Here is a 17,734-nt window from a genome sequence, read left to right as displayed (position 1 = left end):
TGGGATATATCCCTGCCTGCACTGCAGCAAGGCGAGGAAAGATGGACCTTCATCCTGGCACTCTGCGACGGGGTCTGCTGCCCACCCCAAACCCCTCCACATAAAGAGAAGGGGAGGGAGGTGGCCGCTAAAGGGGCATCAACAACATGGGCCTCACCTCACCAAGGGCCACAAGCCCTGCACCTTGCTTGGAAGTGTTCGTGCCAGCGGCAATAGAGTTGTGAGCTCTCGCTGCCTTCCACTCTCTATTGGTGTTCTTCCCTTCGGGTCTTCATGCACTTCACTACAGATAATCAGGGCCTTCGACCATCAGGTGTCCAACACCACGTGGAGGGGGCTGCCTTTGCGTACCAAACTTATTTTACTGCCTTACAGAGCAACACAGCCCAGAAAAAAACATTTTTAACTTGCACTTTGCTCTCACACATGGGATTTGGGTGTTAATGTAAGCCTCCACTGAGAGCATCCACAAAATGCTCCTGGGAAAGGTAAGCCCAGCCCTTGACAGGACCAGTTTGGGGGATGAAGGAAAGCTACCCATCAAGCCACAAGAAGGAACAGTGCTACGCAGTCAGCAGCAGTCATCTTTCTTTACTATGGACCACATGAGATCAGAAAAATAACCTTGTTAACAAGAGACCTAGTAGCTAACAAAACATCATGCTATAGGACATACAAGAGAGGCCAAGCACAATTACCAAACAAAATAGCAACCGAGGAGGTAAGGAAACCCCAGGGTGGTGTGTAGGGTGCTGCAGGAGGTGAGGCTCTATAGCAAACGTGGTATCAACACGGCTGTGTGCACCCTGTGTGTGCATGGGGCCAGCTGCCTTAGAACAAGTCAAAGGGTCTTCACCTCCTACACAACTCCAGTATCTCCAGCACAATGATTATAAACTTATCTTTACAGAAAAAAAAAAAAAATTGTCCCAAGAACTATGTGCAAGGATTGTTTCTCCAGGTACAGTGAAAGGAGGGCAGATGGGAAAACACCCTTCGCAGTGCTGTCCTTGGGACTCCTGCCCACTCCTCACTGACACCACAACCCTCCCCAGCAACCCTCTGTGGCTTTGCCTTCAGTGAATCCCCAACAAGCCTTTTCAGAAAAAGAATAAAGAAAAAAAAAGGTATTGCTGCTTCTTCTTGTCATACTTTTTTTCTCTCTCATTCCCTCTCCTTTCCCCTTAAAAATGTTTACTTTCAGAAATTCCATTCCCGCAGAGATTCCTCCCGGGCTCTGAGGTCTCCGAGCTCCACCCTCCTCTTCTGCAGTCAGAAAAACTGAGTCTTGATGTCTCTTTGGTAAAAAAAAAAAAAAAAATAATAAAATAACACAAACAAATAACACACAGCCCAGTATGATCCCATCCACCCCACGACGCCTGATGAGAGGGTGTCTGTGGAAGAAGGAAAAATCAGAGACAAGCTGTCTGCTCTCTGGAAGCTGAGGTCCCCACGCTGCCTGGCCGGCTTTCCTGCTCTCATACAGTGGTTGCTGGCCCATACTGGAGCACCAGAGGGGATGTCTCCTTGATCCGGACATAGAACTGCCCCTCAGGCCAGGTCGTTTGGAGGGACAGAGGCAAGAAGTCATCAGGAAGCCACCGCTCACTGTCACTGGAAGCAAACACCAGTCCAAAGTGCTCCAGCTGCTCCTCGCCATAGCAGAAGGCAGCTGAGCCACCCAGAACACTGCGGGACATCTCATTCATCTCGAGCACCACCAGCTTCACCACCTCCCCAGCAGATGTCTGGCTGGTGATGTGCAGCTGTGGAAAGAGAAGAGAGATGGGATGTAAAAGGGAGAAATGGATGTAAGAGGGAGGAACGAGGAGGAACTGGGGGCCGGAGCCAGCACGCAGCGTGTCCTACAGTGGTGATTAGGAGGGTGAAGAACTGCGACCCCGTGGTGTCCAGTGAGCAAATGGCAGCAGCCCGGCATGGACCTGTGGGCAAGTTGTGCTCCAGGATACCAGAAATCCCATACTGCTTCCTTGCCTCCACTACACTGAGTCCTTACAGCTCAACTCTTGCACGTAGTACCTACACCCACCTGCTCAGCTCAGGTTGCCCACCACTCCATTATCTGCCCTGGAGAGGGACAGTCCCAGCCCTGCGCCTGGAATCTGTATAAAGTCCCTCTCATGAGCAGGATCCAGACCATCAGATCAGCTGAGCCACAATGGCTCTGCCAAACTAGTGGTGCTGAGCTGAAGCCTCTTTGGGAAGTGGCTCTAGATTTCATCCCATTCACAAGCTCGAGGTTCTCCCACCAACAGCTGTTCCTCTGTTTCCTTGGGAACTGCCCATGAATCCCAAATACAGCCAAGAAAATGAGCTCATCTGGGATTCTGGCTGCTAATGACCATTGGGAGTCCACTACTTGATTTAAAAGGTCCTGCTTCAGGACATCCATCCTCACCCAGGCAAGGCGATGGTTTCCTTTGGCACATTGGTAAGGCTTGTGGCAGTGAATCGGCAGGGTGGTCCAAGCCCTCAGCCCACGTGAGACCTGCCAGCTCCTAACAACCACTGCAGGGCTCAGCTGATTTACACTAGCTCAGGAGTCTTTCCTTTTAACTTGCTTTTCTTAGAGAAGAACATCATAAAATGCTTCCAAACAGGCATGTCCAGAGCTTTGCGACTTCAAAAGCCACATGGGCAGCCTGCCAGGAACCTGAGGGCTGCACTTCAGTGGCATAGAAATCTATGGAAATTTCTCCAGTGGAAAATAAATACCGTGAGGCAGATTCCCCTCTGCTCCTAACACCCTGCTGAGTGTGGAGACACCAGCTATCAGAGCTGCCCAGCAAAAAAATCCATCTGTCCTTGGCTCTGCCCTTCCTCTGCCATTTTATGGGCACAATGTGCACTCAGGCTGCTCCATCAGCCTTGGCTCTGGGCACTGGCAATGTTAGAAGGGATATTTCAACAGGGGAAGAAACTTCATGGTGGGAGGAAAGGAGGTGGCAGAGACAGAGGGGGACCTGCCCAAGATGTGTGTCCTGGAAGACCTATGAGGCATCCCACCCGGAGCAGATGAGGGTGACTGGAGATGCTGGGTCAGGTCTCAGAAGCAAAGCCCTCATGGAGAGGAACCAGGTCACACAGCAGCTCCGGCAGACCCTAATGCCTGAGTGAGGAAGCAGCTTTGCCTGCTCCCTTTCATGAGCTGGAGATTAGTGGCTCCCGCTCTCCTTTCCTCAAAGGCACACATGGCTGGAAGGTGGGAACACAGACCCTGGGGTGAGGGGAGGCTGTGGGAGGGGCAGGGCTGGGCCAAAGGGGACATGGCTGGATTTCATCTGTGGGGCTGATGTGGTTGAACACAAGGAAGTGGTGAAGGAAACTCATCTATGCGACCTTTGCTCACTGCCTGCCCACTCTGGATGGCACTAACCTACTGAACCATGGGCTGAGAGCTGAACCACAGCTCTGATGCCTTGTGCCCCCAAAAATTCCTGATCCTGTGGCCCTGGCTCATCCCCTCTGCAGCTACAGCTATCACTCCTGAAGAGCCACACACCCTACCCCTAGGCAGGGACATAGGGACTCAGGGCAGGAGGGCTGTGAGTATCCAGGGGACCTCACCCCTGGGATGGTGGAGGATGGAGAGGGAAGTGTCAGGTGAGGGGCACGCGAGCCCCTGCTGCCCACCTCTCCATCCTGCCAGCCCTTTCCATTTGTGCCCAGCAGAGCTGTGGCGCTGCCCTTTGCAGGCTCCAGTACCTTGACACTAGTCTCTTTGGAGAGTCCAGTCTCGTACTGAGGGCAGACCTGCAAGGTGACAGAGCCCAGCTTCTTCCCTTGATCACCCAAGCACCCAGGCTGCTCCGACTGCTCCTGGAAGTTCTGAGTCCACTCGGCTGAGCGCGTCCGGAAAATGGGCTGGGAGCCCTGTGTGCTGCGGCTGCACTCAGGCCTGGGTGTCACTGCAGCACCCAGCCTGCGCTGGCTGCAGTGGCCCGTGGTCCTGCTCTCTGTTGGGGAGCTGTCGACAGAGCCAGGGCAGGACTTCCTGGCTGCCTGGCAGAGCGGTTTAGGGAAGTCCAGGCTGCTGGTTCGGACACAGTATGCCTGCCGCTTCTCTGTGATGCGCAGCAGCTCGATCTGTCGGCTGGGCAGCACGAAGTCACTGTCATATTGCTCAGGGGGTGGTTGGGGCTCCGCCAGTGGTGGCGGCAGTGGTAGGGGGGTCTTGAGCTCATGGTTCTGCAGGACATCTGGGGCGCTGTCCTGCAGGGTGTGGGCAGCCCTCCTACCACAGCAGTCAGGCCCCAAGGAGGAGTACACCAGGTCAAGCTCCTTCGGGCTCTGTGCCCTGCTGGAGTCGTAGTCACTGTCAGTGGCCAAGAACACCTCTGAAGAGCCCTCCTCATCCGACAGCCCATGTGAGTCTGCAAGGGGTGCAAGAGAAGCAAAGAGAAGTTCAGCCTTGGTGTTGACAACCCCAGCTGAGGGGTTGAACTCATTTGCACCAGATGGGAGTCCAGGGAAGCCCCAGAGCATTCAATCCCTTGCTGTACACCCGACCTGCACTTGCTAAGACACAGGCAGAGCAGGTCCTACCCCAAATGAGACCAACTGCCCTGCCTGTACCCCCACAGTGCAGGGTCAGCCCTGGAGCCCACCAGGCAGGAGCTTTGCAAAGCCAGGTCCTTACCAGAGTTGAGCTTACAGCTGGTCTCTGGTGAGGGCGCCGGGGAGGTAAGGTACTCGAGGTGGGATGAGGTGGACCGGGTTTTCTCCTTCATTGCTCCTCCAGCCTCACTGAGGAAGCCACTGAGAGACACCCCACAGGAGGGCTGCTTGTACCGGGCATGTTGCAGGGCATCCATAATCCAGCGCATCTCACGCCAGATCTCCTCCATTTGCTGCCAAAATAGGACAGGATGGATCCCTTCCAAAAAGCAAACAGCAGCAACAAAAAGGTCCCAAAGCAACACATGGGCTCTCCCACACACCTTTCCAAAGAGGCAAAAGGGGGAATCCCTGAGCCAGGAAATCCCAAAGAAGTGCTCTCAGGTGGGAAGATGCTGCTTCTACCACTGTTGGTTCAAGCAGGGGTGCTGAGAAAGGGGTAATGTCAGGTGCTCTTTCAAACAGCCATCCCAAAATGCACTTCCAGGCCCTTTTCTAGCAAGGTGGGGAGCCGCAGAGCAGGAGCCTTTGGCTCTCCCGTCAGGATTTTTAATGTGACTATTGCTACACAAAGCCCTGCCTGCTGCTGCCCCGCAGAGAAACCCCACAGGGTCCCAGCCAAAGGACCAGTGAACAGCCCCAGTGCAGATGCCTCTGCAGCTCATCCAGGACATCACTGTCCTGGCTACATCCCGCAGGCACAGTCAAGTTCAGCTCCTTCCCACCACACTCCCACTGTGCACACCTGGATATAGTCGTGAACCTGCTGGTGCCTCTGCTTTGCAGTGGAGAGCTCAGCATCGGAGAAAGCTTCTCTGAGGCTCTGCTGAGAGAGGAGCGACTCCAGCTCCAGGAGCGCAGATACCTGACAGTACTGGGTGATGAACTCCCGGTCGTATGTGAAGAAGTGGACTGAGGAATGGAAAAAAAGAAGGGGGGATTGAAAAGCATCAGGTATTGGCTGTGGATGCCCTACAGGCTCCCCCCAGCTCACGGAACACAGGGAGGAGGGACTGCTGTCCTCTAGTCTACCTGGAGAGCCCTCAGCATCCCCTTCCATCCCTCCTCTCCTGGAGAAGGTGAGGGAGCTCCACCACACCCCACTGCCCATTCCAGCTCTCACGAGGTCTCAGAGGACAAGGAGACCAGCAAGGTTGGTTTTCGGTATTCCCTCTCCTTACCTAGCTCGAAGATCTGCAGCGGCAGCGTGAGGAAGCCAGAGCGAGGGGTGTAGGGATTGTTCTGGCCTGGGGCGGTGCAGACGTCATCTGATGGAGGCAGCAGCAGCAGAAAGGAGACCTGACCCCCAAAGTCCAGCACTTCTTGGCTGTACAGACGGAAATCTTTGGCCTGCAAGAAGACACTGCAGTAAGGCTGCAAACATCAGCTGGTGGGCCCTCCAGCAAGTGCTCATCCACAGTGGAGTCCTCAGGGACTGCCTGGAGCCAGAGGACATTGCTGTTTCAGCACACAGCCAGCACTCCTGGATTCTGGCATAAAATGTACACTTCCCTATCTCTCTTCTTCTAAAAGTCTCTCTACCTCTTGCAATGGGATGTTCACCAGGGTCATCAGCTCCTTGACGGCCACTTGGAGCTCCTGAAACAAGCAGTTCTGGGAGGCCTCAGCCTCTGGTTCTGCAGGAACAGGCTCCTCCACGCTGATCATCTTTTGCAGCCATTCCCACTCCTCCCTGGAGAAGGGCAGAGAAAGACACATGAAGGAGGGAGCAGCTTAGGATGGACATGAACATGTAATAACTACAGGAACTACATTTGGTCAGCCATTCCTCCTCCAGACAGTGCAGCATCCCCAGGGATGAAGGAGCTACAGTGGTAGAGGGGGACCTTGGTTTGCTGCAGATTCAAGCTGTCCTGCATGGCAGGCAGCGGGTCTGACAGGCTGAGAGACCTGGGCTTGTTCAGCCTGGAGAAAGAAGCCTCCTTAAGGGGAGACCTTAGAGCAGCTCCAGTGCCTAAAGGGGCTACAAGAAACCTGGAGAGGGGCTTTGGACAAGGGCCTGTAGGGACAGGACAAGGGGGAATGGCTTTAACCTGACAGAGGGGAGACTGAGATGAGCTCTTAAGCAGAAGCTCTTCCCTGTGAGGGTGCTGAGGCGCTGGCACAGGGTGCCCAGAGAAGCTGTGGCTGCCCCATCCCTGGCAGTGCTCAAGGCCAGGTTGGACGGGGCTTGGAGCAACCTGGTCTAGTGGAAGGTGTCCCTGCCCGTGGCAGGGGGTTGGAACTGGATGAGGTTTAAGGTCCTTTGCAACCCAAACCTGTCTGGGATTCTATGATTCTATGGCTCTCTGAATTAGATCCTGCTGTCAGGAGATGGAGCATAAGCAGGAGGCGATGTGGGCTCTTATGCCTAATGGAACAGAGGAGCCTGGCTGCTCTGCAAGCCTCACCTGGAGATGTTGGGATTAGAACGAATCTTGACGTGGCACAGGATGTTGGGGAGTTGCTCTGGCACTAGCACTCGGATCTGATCCACGGCACTGCAGAGCTTCAAGTAGCCCAAGTAGAGGCCCCGGGAGAGAGCATGGCTGCTCCGCTGGTGGTAAGCCAGCTTGTCCTGAGGAGAAAGGCACCACTGAATGGAGCAAGCTCTAGTGGGGGGGGGGGTGTCTCCCCTGCCCTGGTGCCGGCTGCCATGGCACAGCCAGCCCAGTCAGCAGAAGGGAAGCAGCAAAGTACAATCCGTTGCTGCCTGATGAGCCTGGCATCAGCTTGATGCCTCCCCTTGAAGCTACACAGGGTTTCTGCAGGCTGGCTGTGCTCTCCTCCCTCTCTGCCTGCAGCCAGCACTGAACCCTTGGTGGCCCAAGAAGGAGCAGGAGTGCTGGTGGTCCCGCAATTGAGCCAAAGGCAATTCCCTGCAGCAACAGCACTGGGCAGCACCTGGATGGAGATCAGCAGCATGTCCAGAGCAGTGGGCTCCTCCGGGGAGGACACGGACTTGCGACTACTCTGCAGCTTGCAGATGGGAACCCAGCGGACACTCTCAAAGGTCTGGTTGGTCTTCACCTCCTTCAGAGTGACGATGAGGATATTGCCCTGTTTGTCTTTGACAGGCTCAAAGAAGACCTGCCCCAGGTCCTGGATACCCAGCAGCCCCTGCACAAAGGGATGGGAGGGCAGGAGAAAGACAGTGTCAGGTGACATCAAGGCACAATGCTCTGTGGGACAGGGCACCGGGGACATGACTGGCCAGGTTGGATGGGGCTTGGAGCAGCCTGGTCTAGTGAAAGGTGTCCCTGCCCGTGTCAGGGGGTTGGAACTGGATGAGCTTTAAGGTCACTTCCAACCCAAACCATTCCATGATTCTATGACTGGCAGCTGCCTGCTGGAAAACAACCTGCCAGGCAAAACACCCACTGACAGCTCCCAGTCTTTCTGCATGAGATTGCCATGAAGACAGACATCTCATGTACTAGAGAAGACAAGGCAGGGGAATCCCAAGCTGCTGCTGACCGAGCCCTGGGCACGACCGGCAGAGCCTGCAGATTTCCTGGCTGCAGCACGTCCACGTGCTGCTCCCAAGTGCCCCACAAGAAGCACTTGCTCCCCATCCAGACCACCCTCACCTGCATTTGAGAGATGGCAAGCAGCATCTTGAAGCGTGTCTGTAGGATGCAGGAGCAGGACGACTGGGAGACGGTGACACACTGCCGCAGCCACAGGATCTCATCCCACATACATGACACCTGCAGCACACCAAAGGACTGTCACCACTGGCTGCCGCTGCTTCACACGAAGGTGTCTTGGGGAAATCCATTTGCCTTTCTGTTTGACCTGGGTTAAGGATGTGCTTGAACACATATTGCCTTTGAGCAGGGGTGAGATTTCCAATGCCACAGGCACCCCAAGAGCCTGTACCTGAGGCAAGTACATGTGTCCACCCAGACATCTGTCTTCATCTAGGACTAAGACCTTAAGTTTGAGTAGAAGATAGCCAAGGGAAGGAAGGAGAAGGTAGCCTTCTCCTTCACTAGGAGCAAAAGATTTTGTCCCTGAGCTGCCCACCTGCCCTTTCACTAAGCCTAACGACAGCAAAGACCAGCAGCGCCCTGCACATCCTGCTTTGTACAGCAGAGGCAGAGCTGCGGTGGCAGGATCAGTTAAACAGCCAAGAAGCTGCTGGCATCCCTGCAAAGAGGCAGCAAGCATCCACTGTGGTGGCATTGGTGCATTGTCCCACCTTTGGACTTCCAAGGGCTGGGCTGAAAGTGCCATTCCCTAGTGGCTTCTTGGTCCAAGCCTGTGCTGCCGCAGCAACCCAGGGTGGAGGGAATCTGCTGCCATCTGAAGGCAGCAGTGGTCCATGATGGCCACTTGGCTCACCCGGGGCTGCTACCGGCTCTTGGCATTGCTCAGCCCCGCAGTGGCACAGCGAAGGTCCTGGAGGCAGCACCGGGAAGCCCAGGAACCACCAGATGTTGTGTTGTCTGATGCTCACTTTGTGCACATGAGGTGTCCCCTGACACTTCTCCCAGACCTGAATCAGACCCAACCAGCCCCAGTGAGAATGCTCAAGCATGATGGGCACTGCTGCCTGCACATGCAGCACTGGGGAAGGTGCTGCAATGAAGGTGCTCTACGGATCGTGAGACTCTTTAAGGACACATTGTCCAGGGTGGTGGCCATCATCTCAGCAGCATCTGGGGTGGCAGTGTTCAAGGCCAGGTTGGATGGGCCTTGGGCAACCTGCTCTAGTGGAAGGTGTCCCTGCCCGTGGCAGGAGGTTGGGACTGGATGAGCTTTAAGGTCCCTTACAACCCAAACTATTCTGGCATTCTATGATTCTGTGTGTCAGGAGACACACTGCTGCCATGTTCCAGCACACAGCACAGGGTCCCTAGCCAACCCACCTTGGTGAACCAGAGAAAATCCTGCATGAGCAGGCAGGAGTATGTGTCATCAATCTCCACCACAGGGATCTGGTCTTCATGAGTCACCAGGATGTTGTCATCCTTGTAGAAGATGGCTGTCAGGTAGAGGCCCCTGCATGGGAGGAAAGACAGACTTCAGGGTCACCCCCGGCTGCCAACTTCATCTCCTAAGGGTCTCTCTCCCAAGGGCAGAGGAGATGCCCTGCCCCAGGTCCACCTTCTCCCCAGAAGCCTGTGTCAGAAGAGGCACAAAGCTAGTACAGGAGCAGGAACAGGAACACAACGCTGCCAGTGACACAAGCTTGGCTGACGCCACAGCTGATGCCCCAGCACAACGGAGGGGGATGGGGCCGGGCCTGTGCAGGAGACACACTGTGGTGTTTGAACGCCAAGGGTGAAGGTGGGCAGTGAGAAGCTGGTGGGGTCTAGAGGAGGATGGAGTGTTGGGTGATACTCAAGAGATCAGGTACAGGGCTTGGCCAGTCCAAGTGGAGACACCAAGAAGAAACATTTGATTTCTTGGCAATGGGAATCCTCTCTGCTAACACCACCAGCTTGCTCAAGGCAAGAACCCACTTCTGCACACCCCCAGACTCTGCAGGCGCACACAGCCCCACGTGCCCACTGGGAGAGGGGGTCTCCACCACACCAGCCTCTCACCGCTTCAGCGTCTTGAGGAACTTGCTGCCAGGATGGAAGAGGTGCTTGAGGCTCTTGGAGACTGAGTGTTTCCTGCTATGGGGCTGGCTCTTGCAGGGCTCTGGGGAGCAGAGAGCAGAGGATGCTGCAGCACAAGATGAAGAGCTGAACCAGCATGGCATGCCAAGTCTCTGCCAAGGTCTCCATGCCCAAGCTGTCTCCCTGCTGTGCTCATCCATGGGAGAGACAAACTCTTGGTACCACCTCAGCTCCCTGGACCAAACCACAACTCTGGACGCCCTCCCCCCTTTTCGCCAGACTCCCCATGCACTCACCATGGCAAATGCAGTGCTGGTGGGCAGTCTTCACCTGCCCCAGCAGATGGTCCAGAGCTTCAGCTTGTCCCCTTCGCCGTGGGGCCCGGCCATCGTACTCCCGCCAGTCTGTGGGGAACATACTAGCATCACCCCTTGGTCCGGGGGCAAAAGGGGGTCCCATGCCCTCCTCCCCATGGTACATCACCTCCCAGCATGGCATGGCATGGCATGGCATGGCACCAGATGTGGGTGCTGGGCATCTCAGGGCAGGCTTTGGGAGATCCCCAGGAGCACCCTGCCTCTGCACAGCACCCCATGGCACCCTGCAGTGCAGCAGGGACACAGCACAGGGGAAGAACAAAGTCCCATCTGTTGCTGCTGTTCTTTGCTGGCCTTAAAAAATCAAATTCTTTCCAGTGTCTTCCTCCAGGTCTTCCCTGGAGCTGCAGCTTTCCCGGGCAAGTGCCAGGAGCTGGGCTCACCTCAGCAAACACATTAATAAGATCCTGCCAGCAGCAGGACTCAGAACAGGGTTGGGTACCCACCAGCTCTTCATTAGCTTTACATTAATTGCATCAAACACCCCTGTGTCCTGCCTGCTGCTGTTTTCCATGGGTAGTTCAGCTCTGTTAACAGTGACTATGGCCTACCACTACCTTTAGTAGCTTTAAAAACACCCAGGGAGGTGCCTGACTATACTCTGCTGGGCCGGGGAGGGATCTTTACTGAAGGGAGAAATATTAATGGAGATAAAAATAAATAAAACCCACTCATGTCTGATTCACTTCTGCATCAGTGCCATGTGGGAACGTGACCCATGTGGGATGGCAAAGGGGCTTTAAAGTGTGCAAAAGGACTTATAGTGTGTCAGACACGACTGACACCCTGCCAGGGCAGGGTGAAGCCATGGCCACACAGCGCAGGCACAGACTTTCTACATGCATCCATTCATATACGTGTAAATGTGGTTTTGCATATTGCACCCTGGTGCTTTGTCTCTTAGCTGCATCTAGAGCTACACATGGAGCCTGCATGGCTCCAGCCCCATCGCTGCTCACTGGGGTCAGACTTACACCTCTGATGCTCCCAGGCAGCAACGTGCCTGGTCCCTCGCTGCCTGCTCCCCAGATGCTCATGGTGACACTCCATACACATCCTGCAGGACCACTATGCAGCAGAAACACATTTTGGTATGGGTGCTGAGGGGCAGAGGCCACTCAGCCCTGAACTTCAACATTTGGGTCTGCTTCTTCCAGTTCAGTCCTTCTAGCCTGGCTCCTGCAGCACCCTGGGGTGCATGTGTGACATTGGGTGACTTTTCCCCACTACTTGCCCCATTGCCAGTGTTGGGAGGTGAGTGCTGACAGTCTGGAGCTTGTGGGTAAGGCTCGTGACCCCCATGCCACTTCAGTGCTGGGGAACGCAGGTCCCTGGGGATTGGCTGGATGGGCCTCTCGCCCATCATGCAGTGGCACAGGGAGGGCCTCACACCCACTGCCAACCAGGACCAGGACAGCTCTGAGGCCTCGAGGACACCTCCAGCTGGGGCATCCCACTGTGTCTTCCCTCAGCATATGCCAGTGGTGGTTTTGTGCAAGTTTGCCTGCTTTGGGGCAGATGTCATTGAGATGGTGAGGAGCTGCCCAGCATCAAATGACAAACCTCTGCTGAAAGCCACAGGGCTGTTTTTCCTTCCTACAGAGAAGATGGCTGCTCTGCTTCCTTTTTACCTGGGAAAACAAAGCACTCTTTTCCCAGCTTCTTTCTTAGGATGAGCTGACACAGGTGGCCTAAAATGGCTCAGCTAGCAGAACTTCAGGTTGAAAAATTGCTATTTGGCAAAGCTCCTATTGCCTGGAGGCATCACCTGCCTGCCTGGTCTGAGATCCCAAGTGCTGACTCCATTGTCGGGTCCACCAGACCCTATACCAGCAGGGAGAGGGACCTTGGATGGCACAGAGAGCTGCCACTTCCCGGCATCGACCCTGCAGCTGGGTCCAGCTCCTGGTGGTGTTCCCAGTGGTACTTACTAGAAGGGATGGCGAAAGGGGGCACGGAGGCTTGTGGGGGACCCCAGCCCTTCATGTTGTAGGCAGACACCTGGACGTAGTAAGCTGTGCCCTGCGAAAAGGGAAACCACACTCAGCATTCTGGCACTGATCCTGGCTCAGTGTGCAAGAGAAAGGATTCCCCCAGCCCAGTACACCAGGACACCATGGGCAGTACTAAACTGGGAGCCTGCAGCCCAGGTCATCAGCTCTGACCTCCCCCCACTGTACAAAGCTTGATATCAGACACTAGAGAATCTCCACAGCGTGGGTGGGTGGCTTTTGTGGGAGAGGCAGGAGAAGGATGGGACATTGCAAATGCTCCTTGCCAGGAGATGCTCTAGCCCCAAAGACACAGGACTTCCACAGTCTGGAGGGTCAGGGTGCTGCCTTCCTGCTGGGATGTGCAAGGATCCTGGAGACAGGGAGCTGGCCCAGCGCTGTTGAGGGCTTGTAGCACAGTGACAGGGATTAAAGGCCTCTGATTAAAGCCCAGTCAAGCTGCCAGATGTTGCAAGGCCTCCAGGCACTTGTGAAGGCACACAGGAGCCTGCAAAGCAGCTCTGAAAGCCTGATGGATGTGCTCGAGCCATGCCCATTCAGCAAATGAAGACTCAAGCCCCATGCCACCACACACAAGGGCAGCTTCTGCCCCACAGTGGCTCCTGGGTTTCAGCACTGCTGCTTTGGCCAAGCCCCTCTAACCACATTGACGTTTTCCCTGCTCCTCAAGCAGGTGGCCCCTGCCTGCCCAGAGCTTTGATCCTGCAACTCCCTGGTAAGGGCAACCCAATTCAACCCAGCATCCCAGTATTCCCATTCCAAGCTCCATTTCGCTGCAGTCCCCATCCCGCCCCATCTTCCCTGCACTGGTCCAGTACGTGCCTGGACCAGATAGCAGCCCCTGGAGAGGGGACAACTGACAGGCAGCATAGTCCCTGCTCTTCCCAGCGAGATAAACCAGCCCGTGACTGTGACAAGCTCCTGGAGATGGGGACAGGGCTGGCTCCCCCTCTCCAATGGGGGACTGTGTGAGGGGTCGATGTGTGCAGGTGGCCAAAGAACAAGCCACTGATTTATTGCCCAGGAAGGGGATATCTGGAGACAGGAGCAGGGTGGGAACAGACAACAAGTCAGGTGCTGTGTGAATGGACCCATTCTGCCTTTTACCCCAGAGCCACAGGCACCCCTTCACTGGCTTTCCCCATTGCCAGGATGGCTGTGAAGAGACACAGCCTCTTCCAGCCCCACACTCTTGGCTCTGCCCACAGGCTGTACTGAACACAGAACATACCACGGCACAATCCCATTCCTCCCAGTCAAGATGATGCTCCATTCCCTCCCCACACTGGCTGCGGGGAAAGACCCAACAGGCTGCACTGTTGCTGTGGGCTCTTCCCCCGCAGCCTAGACCCCCGTGAGCTCACCGACACCAGCCCCTGTATGGTGAAGTGCAGGTTCTTCAGCTTGTCGATCACAGCCTCCCCCATCAGTGGTGAGAAGGTGGGGAAGCAGCTCCACTCCACTGAAAGGAGAGAGATCCCAAGGTGCTGTGTGGTTCCAGAGCAGACACAGGCTGCCAGGGCTGGCTGCAGCATGTCAGTACCACGGCAGCACGGGAGCTGGAGACAGGGAAGAGGAGGAGCCACGGCAGGGGGCACGGCACAGAGAGCTGTGATCCTCTTCACCAAACCATGTCAACAAGGTTAGCACTCTCAAACTATGGGTCAGGAATTGGGGATGGAGGAAATTCTCCCAGAAGCCAAAAACCAGCTGGTTTAAGCAGGTGAGGGGTGCAGGAACAGCACGGTAACAAAGCACCCCAGTGTGTATGATGAGGGGGCAGCAAACCAGTGGCACCCTGAGTTTTGCCTTGGTGTAGGATGGTGGAGCAGTCTAGCTCAGACTGTCCAGCAGCCCTGGCTCCTCCTGTGCTCAGGCACAAAGGTGTATTCAGTGTGCAAGGCCAGGCTGGATGAAGCTTGGAGAAACCTGGTCTGGTGGAAGGTGTCCCTGCCCATGACAGGGGGTTGGAACTGGATGAGTTTGAAGGATTTTAAAGTTTAAATTGGATTCCAATCCAATCCAGTCTGTGATTCTGTGATTCTACAATAGGAGCTTGGCAACACTGCTCACTCCTCAGCATGCTGGCATGGTGTGCAGGGGGTGAGCAGCCCAGTACGCCCCACTGGCACACTCAAAGTACCTGCCCATGTCTGTGTGCCCTCTGCACTGCTGTGGGGACCCCATTCCTTACCTTTGTACTTGGTGACAACAGCTGAGTTGAAGCGCAGGGGCTCCCCAAAGGTCACCTGCACTGAGGAGCTGCTGGCCACGGAGAGGTGGACATTGGTGGGGGCATCTGGCACTCCTGGGAACAGAGAGTGCAGGGACCACTACACTGAGGACAATCACTCTGAATCCCATAGTATCCCTCCTGGGCCTCCCCCCAGTCCCACCAGCATGCTCCCAGAGCATCCATATGGTGAGTCCTGGCTACGGAGTGTGGGGATGCTCTAATGGGTGGTGGTTCAGCCCCATGACTGCACCACGCAGCACCTTGCTCCTTCCCCCAGTGCTGCAGCTGGCCCCCAGGGCCCCCAAGCTTCCTGTGGGCACTCACGGGCATGTTCAAACCCTGCCTTCATGCGCTTGTAAAGCCGGTATCGCCACTCCCAGGCCTTGAGCTGCTTCTCTTTGTTGGAGCAGTCGGCGTTGGGCGCCTCATTCACCACCTGTGCTGTCAGCTCGTTGACGCGCTGCTCTGCTTCCCGCACCAGGGTGGAGAGGTGCAGTGAGCGGCTCTCCAGGCTCACAACTGTGTGGTGGGCGGGATGGCCGTGGGTCCCAGAGGGGAGCCAGCAACAGGGAAGAGAAGGTTAGGGCAAGCCCAGGCTCTGCTGGCAACAAGTCGCTTCCCTGAGACCCCATTCTGTGCTCCATGGCCTGCTACTGGGCTCCGCTCCAGCGCATGGCTGCACTCGAGCCCCTGGTGCAGCCTGCACCAGTTTCCCACAGCCCAGTGACCACCTCCCCACGTGGACCCCACTGTTTGAGCTGCCCCACTCCACCAGATTGGTGACCACAGTAACAAGCACAGCATGGCTTCCCCATGCCAACTCACAGTGTGGGCTCTCCTTTGCTCCTGCCTGCAGCAGGGCCCTGGCAATGGGAACATTGTTGGTCATGATGGCGATGTCCAGGGGCAATAACCCCTCACTGTTGGGGGTGTTTAGGTCCAGCTCTTCGGGGCTGTACTGCTTCAGCAGCTCCTGGACCCTGTCTCGGTCCTGCAGCTCCACAGCTTCGAAAAGGGCAGCATTGCTCTGGAACTGGGTGGAAGGAGAAATGCAGGTCAGCATAGGGCACCCTCCTTCACCCCACCAAACACCATAGCCCCTCACCCCACAAACCCAAACAGGAGGGTAAGCCCTGGCTCAGGGGCTTGGGAGCATTTGCACTTTGCAGACACAGCTGGGTGAATCTGAGCAAAAACCCAGACCACCTCCAGCTGAACTTGTTCCAGGGTGGCTTTTCTTAACACACCCTTGGTCTTCCACCCAGGTGACAGCACTGCCCACACACAGACCCTCCATTCCCATCTTCCCAGCCACAGCAGTGCTAGATGGAGCCAGTGGGCACTGACCAGGTAGGACTTGCGGAGCTTCTCCTTCTCACCCCGTCCCGCCAGGCTGCCCTCATCAAAGGACGTGTAGTTGACACGGAATTTCCCTGACAGGTTTCGGTAGAGCCTCTTGGCTGCGTTGGGTGAGGAAGGGCCCGGAGGCTTCCTGGCCTGAGCCAGCTGCAGGTCCCTCATCTGCTGCGTCATTTTAGGGGAGGATGACCTGGGGAAGGGCAAGGGTGTGTGGGGAAACAAGTCATGGAGGGCGGACAGAGAGGCAGAGGCACATGTGCAGAATCGGGACTGAGGCACAACCCAGGAAAGCCAGAGCAGAGATGGGGCAGGACTGAGGTGAGTGGCTGCAATGCAGGTGCCAGTGCCAGTGATGCCTTCATCTATCTATCTGTTCTCACCCGAGGCTGGTCCGTTCCTCCTTCCCATCACTGCTACTGGCCCTGCGGAGGTCCTGAGGGGTTCATATGAACCCTGTGGGTGAGATATCTTCATTCAGACCCAAGGGCCAGTCTGGCCCCTCTCCTCTTAAGTTGGGATGCCCCAAGCAACCTCAGGCTGCTGTGTTCTGCATCTGATCCCCATCCATCACACCAGAGAAATCTCTCCTCACTCCCATACTCCACCGTCCAGCTCCAACAGAGATGTGCTGTCCTATTCTGGGTCAACAGCCCCCAGCCCCATGCTGGATGAGTGCTGCCCACCACGCAGCTGGCTTGGGATGGCCTCACACACCCTCTCCACATCCATCCTTCCAGCAGGAACCTGTCTCCTGCACTCATTGCTGCCCCTCAGCCCTCTTTGCTATGTGACTGTCCTCAGGATCCATTTATTCCAGAAAAGGGCACCCTCTGAAAGTGACCCAGGCTTCACAGCTGCTCCTCTCTCACCTTCTCCATCCACATTAATTATTAAGCTACAAAAACTTTTCTCCACTCTAAGTTTGGTTTCTATTTTAAATAGCAGTGATAAATATGTAGTTACTAGGAAAGCTGGGACCTACATGAACCCTGGAGAGGGGTTTTTGACAAGGGCCTGTAGGGACAGGACAATGGGGAATGGCTTTAACCTGACAGAGGGGAGACTGAGATGAGCTCTTAGGCAGAAGTTCTTCCCTGTGAGGGTGCTGAGGCGCTGGCACAGGGTGCCCAGAGAAGCTGTGGCTGCCCCATCCCTGGCAGTGTTCAAGGCCAGGTTGGATGGGGCTTGGAGCAACCTGGTCTAGTGGAAGGTGTCCCTGCCCGTGGCAGGGGGGTGGAACTGGCTGAGCTTTAGGGTCCCTTCCAGCCCAAACCATTCTGTGATTCTATAATCTTTTCTTGGCTTCCCAGAGGGGAAGCTGACCCTCCCCCTGCAGCTGTGACTCCTATGTCCCCACCAAAACCTCTTCCCACAGTGCAGCATGGCCCCGCTGCTGTGAGGGGATTTTGCCCATGAGTCATCCCTGACAGCTCAGAGGGTTTCCACTGGCGTCAAACATCTGATCCCCTTCTTGCTGCAGCCCATGGCACAGTTCCCAGACGAGGAGCACCAGGTCTAAAGAGCATTCAGCACAAC

General features: G+C 55.8%; 1 protein-coding gene across 7 annotated transcripts in view; it reads right to left on the bottom strand.

The window, feature by feature from the left end:
- Positions 1 to 571: 571 nt before the first annotated feature.
- LOC134160218 (ankyrin repeat and fibronectin type-III domain-containing protein 1-like) overlaps positions 572 to 17,734 on the bottom strand; it is a 182,054-nt gene continuing 164,891 nt past the window's right edge. For 6 of the 7 annotated variants that reach the window (XM_062612016.1, XM_062612013.1, XM_062612014.1 and 3 more), the window contains 18 exons: positions 16,187 to 16,388; positions 15,665 to 15,872; positions 15,164 to 15,358; positions 14,798 to 14,911; positions 13,968 to 14,065; positions 12,523 to 12,613; positions 10,511 to 10,618; positions 10,197 to 10,296; positions 9,516 to 9,648; positions 8,232 to 8,351; positions 7,546 to 7,761; positions 7,053 to 7,219; positions 6,184 to 6,334; positions 5,823 to 5,991; positions 5,387 to 5,553; positions 4,664 to 4,874; positions 3,730 to 4,397; positions 572 to 1,769 (listed from right to left, as the gene is read on the bottom strand). In XM_062612016.1, coding sequence (XP_062468000.1) covers positions 1,482 to 1,769; positions 3,730 to 4,397; positions 4,664 to 4,874; positions 5,387 to 5,553; positions 5,823 to 5,991; positions 6,184 to 6,334; positions 7,053 to 7,219; positions 7,546 to 7,761; positions 8,232 to 8,351; positions 9,516 to 9,648; positions 10,197 to 10,296; positions 10,511 to 10,618; positions 12,523 to 12,613; positions 13,968 to 14,065; positions 14,798 to 14,911; positions 15,164 to 15,358; positions 15,665 to 15,872; positions 16,187 to 16,388 — 3,406 coding nt within the window. In that variant the 3' untranslated portion in view covers positions 572 to 1,481. The remainder of the gene's footprint in view (positions 1,770 to 3,729; positions 4,398 to 4,663; positions 4,875 to 5,386; positions 5,554 to 5,822; positions 5,992 to 6,183; positions 6,335 to 7,052; positions 7,220 to 7,545; positions 7,762 to 8,231; positions 8,352 to 9,515; positions 9,649 to 10,196; positions 10,297 to 10,510; positions 10,619 to 12,522; positions 12,614 to 13,967; positions 14,066 to 14,797; positions 14,912 to 15,163; positions 15,359 to 15,664; positions 15,873 to 16,186; positions 16,389 to 17,734) is intronic. The other variant, XM_062612015.1, reaches the window with a different exon arrangement.

Source organism: Pezoporus occidentalis, unplaced genomic scaffold (assembly GCF_034315485.1).
Source record: "Pezoporus occidentalis ecotype Australia unplaced genomic scaffold, CSIRO_AGI_Poc_V1 ctg158, whole genome shotgun sequence".
Lineage (NCBI taxonomy): Eukaryota > Metazoa > Chordata > Aves > Psittaciformes > Psittacidae > Pezoporus > Pezoporus occidentalis.
This window is presented reverse-complemented; position numbering and strand designations above follow the sequence as displayed.